The sequence below is a fragment of the Protomyctophum parallelum genome (genome assembly GCF_964188405.1).
Source record: "Protomyctophum parallelum genome assembly, chromosome: 8".
NCBI classification, from domain to species: Eukaryota; Metazoa; Chordata; class Actinopteri; order Myctophiformes; family Myctophidae; genus Protomyctophum; species Protomyctophum parallelum.
Window position 1 is genome coordinate 29,032,704 of NC_139703.1, and position 7,490 is coordinate 29,040,193.

The window sequence follows — 7,490 nt, forward strand, 5'->3', positions numbered from 1 at the left end:
TGAAAAAACTGGAAATAGCAGATCTGCCAGCTCAGAGCTGTTGGGAGAAGTATGGACCCATGATCAACTAAGTAAAAAACAGTTTAAGTGGTTACTTAGTAAGTAGCTCTTCAAACGATTACACTTAAATGAGAATTGGCAGTATTACTGTCATATTCATATTTTTAACAGAGTTTTATTTCTTTCTAAATACATTGTTAATGTTTGCTCATTTTAAAAATGGTTGAATATAAAATGTCTTTGATTTCTTCCTTTAACTTTCTCTGCATGCATCCCATACAAAATTTATATATGTATGGACACTTGTATGGGGGGAAATATATTTTAGGTAGCATTGTCTGTAAAATGCCTATATGGATCCAAAATATATATTAAATACTTTTTGAATAATATTTGTGTACCAACATTGAATGTTTTTGAGAAGTATGGGGTGACAATTCAGAACTGAAGTGCAACTAAGCCCTAACCACACCAGAGCAACTCCTTGCAACATGCAACTACTTGCAACTACTTCTAGTTGCAGCTGGTGTGGTTTGGGTCTTATGATACACAACATGACCTAAGTGTCTTACAGTAACACTAGCATGTTCCTAATAAAATCTAAAAACAAGATGAGACTTGTCATTAAACTATGCTTTTGCGCTTTGGTAATACCCTGGAAGGGCTTTCTTTACATTTTCTTCCAGTATATGAGCTCATAATCCTAATTTGACACTGTATGTCACTCCAGCAGACATGTATATTATGTAATAAGGAATTTGTGGGCATATGCATGCCTCTACACTATTACAAAGGGTGTATTCTTGTTGTTGTCATGCTAACACAAAAGTGTTAATGCAAGAAAAGAACATCCTTTGAAAGAGTACTGGTACATATGTTCTCATGATGTGCCCCTCCTAATATTTGTTTAGAATTTGCACAAAGTGAAATCTAATGTAGGCCTACATTAACTTAACTATTCCATCACTCTCCTTTATGTGCATCCACAGGACTCCACGATCATGTCTTGGACATCCATTTTGGTAATGCTGTGCTGTGAGTTGAAGAATACCATGGATAGGGGCCGGCGCTCCTTGGGCACACAACATGATGACACTGCCGTGTTAATGCCATTGACTTTGAGCTGGCTGAAGACAGTGGCGTGGAATGAGGAGGCTATGCCCGGGGAGCCCGACAGATGCTGGGGACACTGGCCCATGCAGTAGTTCATGTGATAGCCCTCGGGAGCGATGATCCAGTCCTGCCACTGGATGTCCTTGAACTTGATGTAGAAGTCCTTCTTGCAGCACACGGTCACATCCTCGCCGCAGCGCAGCGACCGTTTCCTCAGCGAGTGTCTGTGGGGGTCGTTGCGCTGACGCACCTGCGCCACCAGGAAGGGCTGGTGGGAGGTGTCGGCGGGACCACCCAGGGAGCAGAGGTTCTTCCCGTCTTCGTGACAGCTCACCTCCAGGCGCAGCCGAGGCTGGCTGCCGTCCAGGAAGGCCTGCAGGGTTCGAGTGATGGGGAACGTGTGCCAGTTGCTCACCTGCACCTCCAGCATCTTCTCCATCACCAGAGTGCGGTTAGAGTCCGAGGAGGAAGTGCCGTCCCCAGACAGGAAGACCTGAGCATGTAGGCGCGAGTCCCGGTGAGCGTCCTGGGAAGAACGGGCGTAGATCCAGAGAGAGGACTGGAGGACCTGGATGCTCTGACTGCGCTCTTGCAGGAACTGGAAGGTAAGGCTGAGGCTGTGGCCATCACTTCCCACCGGCTCATCTACAGCAGAGACAAGGGAGGTTGTAAGATTATGGATTTCTTGGTCATTTTGAAAGAGAATATGAACTGTTTCAAGACATGGAACAGACATGTCATATTAGACCATTATTAGTTACACTGAATAACAAAAACAAAAAGGTAATTATTGATTGGTTACTACAGTTGCATATATATATATATATATATATATATATATATATATATATTAGTGATGGGAGATTAATCGGCAAACACATCTGTATCGGCCGATTTGAGTTGTTTTTAGATTAATCGCCATCGGTTCGATTAATTCATTTACAGATAAACAAGCCCAAAGTAACAGCTTGAACAGATTTACAAGCCCACAATATTGAATATACATACATATACAAAAAACCCACCACAACAGTGCCAATAAAATATCATGGGCCTCATCCTAGGGAAAATATGACATATTTTATACATCTGCTATATATAATTATATTGTCATATTTTTGTATATGGAAAGAGATGTATTTATTTTTCAAAGGAAGTTCCATTTGATCTGTTTGTTTATGTGTCTGCCCCTCCCATACATGTAAATCAATTGAATCATTGATACCACAACCGGGGGGAATTGTGAATGCTTGACACATTCACAGTGTGCAGTCCCCTTTTTTCTCTTTATATATATATATATATATATATATATATAACTAGAAAAAGTGCCCTTCTGGGCACAGGTCTCCACCAGGTTATCCACAGATCCGTGCAGTTAGAGGTAAAAACACTTTTGGGCCAGTTATAGCGCCACCTTGAGGCTGAGTTGAAATTGTTCATGTGGCATTTCGTCCTCGGCCTAGTGGGAATGTGCGTGCACAATTTCAGGGAAATCACGCGATGTGTTCATGATTTGCAGCATTTTGTTTGAAACTGAGCACTCCTGTGAACTTTGGAAGCCAATCTTAACCAATCAGGATGGAGTCTGAGAAATCTGAAAGACCCGTTTTGTTGAATGGCTCTAGAGAGACTGTGTACTAATTTGCGTGATGTTTGGACAAAATCTTTAGGTGTACTGTGAAAAAACTTGTTTTGCACAAAGCGGCCTCCTGGTGGCGCTATAACAGGCCGTTCTGGAAAGTTTGGGGCAGAGGTTCATGGTTGGCATCCAGGGAGTGTGTGTGCAAAATTTGGCATCGACCGGGTTAACGGTGGCTGAGATTAGCTGGTCACGGACGGACGGACGGACACACGGACACACGGACACACGGACGGACGGACGGAGTGCAAAACATACTCTCCCCATGCCTTCGGCTGGTGGAGACAATTATGAGTGTTCTTTCTATGGATAAAATGTACTTTGACCTCGTATGTATGTAGAGGTTGAAATGTAAATCTTCACTAAGTACTAAACAAGTATAGTATACAGTTGAATAATTCTGACATAGCATATAGGCTATGGGATAACTGTGGCTTAAGTACAAAAGGACTAGTGAACTTTTATCGCTGTATAATTGAAAGTGTCTTAACTGGCTGTATCACAGTGTGGTACGGTAACACGACCACTCAGGACTGCAACAGGTTGCAGAGGACCATTAAAACAGCAGCTAAAATCATCGGCAGCACAGAATTACCCAGTCTCCATAACATCTACACCACTCGTTGTATGAAAAAAGCCCATAACTTCATGGCCATCCCGCAAATACCCTGTTCAAACCACTCCCTTCCAAAAAACGCTACCAGAGCATCAAATCTCGCACCACCCGTCTCAGTAACAGTTTCTACCCCCAGGCAGTCAGGCTGCTGATAGGCCGTATTGTGAGGTCCCTTTTCGTTCAGTTCCGTTCCCACGGAAGGGGGACTACACAATTCTTTCTCCATAAAAGAGATTTATAGGTAGAAAGTCCAAATAAAAAAGTTCTACTCGTGCCCTCCTGCAGTTTTTTTATAATCCGTGATCGAAGACGGGACTATTTCTTACAAGGCGTAATAATATGTGCAAGGGGAGTGGTGTGGTTTTGGTCACGTGGACCAATCGCGTAGCCGCTTTATTCCCTTGAGTATGTGCGTGACGTCATCGTATGCGGAATAACTTTTAATATCAAACTTTCTTTTGTTTGTTTTTTTCAAGGATCCACATAACTTTTGATTGTTATTGCACAAATGGACTTACTCTGAGAGTGTACGAATGGAACCAAATGGACCCATAGTGTCAGAGTTACAGACCTGCATGTGTCCATTTGTACACTCAGGCTGTAAGGGTCCATTTGGTTCCATCTCTCAGAGTTACAGACCTGTAAGGTCCATTTGGTTCCACTCTCACAGACCTGTAGGCTTAAGGCCTAAGAAGGGTCCATTTGGGGTCCAATGGGGTCCATTGGTTCCATTTGTACACTCAGTTACAGACATGCAGGCTAATCCTCTCTCACTCTAATGCCAGACTGGCATTAGAGTGAGACACTGGCATTGCCAGTGTGTGCCAGTGGTCACCCTTGGCACCCGTGGTTAAAGCTGCCTACCCCTGCTCTACACCAACAATGTTGTGAGCTTGTAGATCTGCTATTTTCTGCAAATGTTCCCTCCAGAATAGGGATGCTATTGTTCCAGTGGTTAATGTAAAAAAAAAAAATCTCACAATGATTTGGCAGCCCCGTCCCGGATGAGTTTGTTTTGAGGCTGATGTCTGAAACAGGACATATGTGAAAACACCCCATATATGTAAACAAATTAATATCATATTTCTAGTAAATGTTTTTGTTGTTTTTGTTATTTAAGGGGAAAAGAGTGATGATCCTCTACATCCTGACTACGTGCCAAGGTTATTTGGTTTCACCTCCATCACTGATCGAAGTACAGCAGAGGTACAGACTGTTGTTGAAGTCCCAGGCATTGGGGTCCAGACAAAACAAAATGACATTGCCTCATTACATGAACAGATTAAATCTTTAAATGATGAATGTCAATCACTTAGGGATAAAGTCAACAAATTAGAAAGTGAGTTGAAACATCGTACTCTTGATCCTTCAGAATTTGATGACAGCAAAATGAAATTCTTCACAGGACTTTCATGTTGTTGTTCAATTTTGTGTCACCAAGTTTACCACCTCCTGCAAAACAGTCACTTAGTGATACTCAGAGACTTCTGCTTACACTGAGGAAGCTGCGCCTCAATCTGTCTGAGGAACTTTTAGGTTACCTGACCTCTTTGGCATTCATTGAGTCAACTGAGGTAAGCCAAGCAGTTTTAACCTTGACCAGTCAACTTTCAACACACTGAGCAAATATGTGTGCCACCTGTATGGCCAATCATCTGCCAAAAACGTGAATGATGCAAGGTACAAATCATTCTGTACGGCATCATCAGCTTTGCCAGAACTGTCCATTCCCCCAACAAGTGATGCTCTCCACCAACATTGCAAAAGGGCAAACTACCAAGCAGCAGTGATGAGACGTTCTCTGACTAGTAGGATGTGTGCTCCTTCACCCATTGGCAGTGGATGGGGCATGGAGGATGGGGAGTTAACAGTAACATGGATGACTAGAAATCCTGCCCCTGATAGTGTGATGCAGGTAGTCCACTGTAATTGTAAAAAAAAAAAAAAGCAAATGTGAGACTGAAAGATGTTCATGTATGTCTGCAAAACTGTCTTGCACTGATTTATGTCACTGCCAGGACTGTGAAAATGTGTCAAAAGAAACAGAAGAAAGAGGTACAGGATGATGACTCTGATGAAAGTGATAGGGATGAGTAACCCAACATGTTACCATGTAGGCCTACTACTTGTTTTGTTCAAGAATTATTAAGATGTTAAAGAATTGCCACACTACCTACATCCATTTAAATTCAATGCATAAATGCAAACAGCACAGACTACTTACACAGCCAACAGAAGGTTTTATTGTGATGCATTTGTATGCTATTTTGTATTTTCAATTTTTCATATATTTCCTTGGCAGGGGGGGGGGGTGGATGTACAAATTACAGATGCTGTGACACTTTGCGGTACTTGTAAATAAATAAATGTTTCATACAATTATGTTGTAATCATTCTGACCTCTAGTACTTCAATTTTTAGTCTTGTGCATTTTTTGCATTATTGCAATTTAGGGGGCGTGGTAACATTTGGATAGATTTTCTGCCATTTTGGTCCAAGGTGCCCTGATTTTCTTTTCTACCTTTCATTACACAGTAGGTTGAAACAGGTATGAAACATAAGCTCTTGGCACAATTTACTGTGTAGGTTTCATTGTACTGTGTGGCAAACACTTAAGTTGAAGCATATTCTTTAAGAAATATGCTACATTACATGATCTAAATTCACATATGAGTAAACTAAAGGCACCAATACTTGTTTCAGATGTTAAGTATATGCATTTGACATTTGAGAAAGATTTTGTGTTGCCAAAAACACATTTTACAAGCAAAAACAGCAGCACAAGATTTTCGTTTTTTGGTTATACACTGTTTATACATTTATGGCTTGTGACAAAATACTGCAGAATATTATGAGTAGAACTTTTAACCCAACGTCTAAAAGGGTATTATCTATGAAAAAATGCATTGAATGAGTAGTTCGCATGACGTGGGAACAAAACTCATTTTCTAAGCACTTTTTCATGGGTCCCAACACGGCCTATGAACAGCTGACCTTGAACTGTATTGCAGTTTTGTCACTTCACTTGCACTTCTTTTCTTGCACTATAGATGTTTGTTTATGTCCTTTGTATCAATTGTATCATGTAAGACTGAGAGTGCTCTGAGCAAAATAATTTTCATTGTATTTATACTCTGTATCTACACACATAAAGTTAAACCCATCAGTAAAACAAACGTTTTTTGTTTTTTTTATCATAAAACTTACCCAAATCTGCAAAGCTCACTATCTCATATGATCCTTGATCTTTGGTGGGCAGATTATTATCTAGTTCAAGAGTGCCATCTTGCCTCACGCGCCCCGAGTGCAGTTTACGCAGCGCAGAGAGGAGCGCTACCCGAGGAACGGTTTGGGTGATGTTTGGTCTCTCTTTCAGGTGCAGCTTGTCCAAGATCTGTTGCTTTGCGACTTCGATCATCAGTCTTTCCTCGGCGTCCTTCTCCATTGTCGGCAAGCCACAGGACGCGCAGCCCGGTGTGTCACCACCAGCAGTGCTCGCCGCCCCGAACAAAGATGCCATCAGCAGGACAGCTGAAAACGCGCAGGGTGATGACATACTGGGTTCCCAAGTTAACGAAATGAAGCGTGTCTTATTATAGGATGGCACACTTAATTGAGGGGACGAATAAAAGACTCCAAAACATGTCCAGTCTCCCTGAGTTGTTCTGTTGAGTTCACAAGTTCTCACAATTGTTCTGGACTGCTCCACTCCCCGCTAAAACAGGTGGAAAGGCGTGAAGACAGGAGTTGAGGGAAAGTGGTAGGCTACTACAGCAGTACAGCTCCACCACCTCCGATGCTGCTGTAGATATCTAGGGTTAATCCACCAGAATTTGTGACACGTTGTTGGGACGCACCAATGAGCGCATCAGCCAGCCTTGGAGGAAATTTTCTGGCACCGTGCGCCAGAAAATCTTACCCTCCCCTTCACACACACTACACACACACACTGACGCGTGCGCGCACCAGTGCAGCGTCTGTACACGATAAAGTAGACTAATAGCAGTGGCACAAATTAGGCTCGATGTATACTCCATCACAGGACGGTGTCGCTTCCAGAAGATCAGATCTCCTTGGACAGCGACAGTTATGCAACTGAGAGGCAGCTATGCATGCGTA

The 7,490-nt window shown here is 42.3% G+C and overlaps 1 protein-coding gene across 1 annotated transcript; it reads right to left on the minus strand.

Moving 5' to 3' along the window:
* Positions 1–387: 387 nt before the first annotated feature.
* On the minus strand, positions 388–7,178 carry LOC310863134 (inhibin beta B chain). Its single transcript, XM_083771286.1, has 2 exons — positions 6,579–7,178; positions 388–1,758 (listed from the first exon to the last, which is right to left on the minus strand). The coding sequence occupies exons 1-2, from the start codon at positions 6,925–6,927 to the stop codon at positions 974–976; spliced, it is 1,134 nt and encodes a 377-aa protein (XP_083627412.1). The 5' UTR covers positions 6,928–7,178; the 3' UTR covers positions 388–973.
* Between the last annotated feature and the right edge of the window lie 312 nt (positions 7,179–7,490).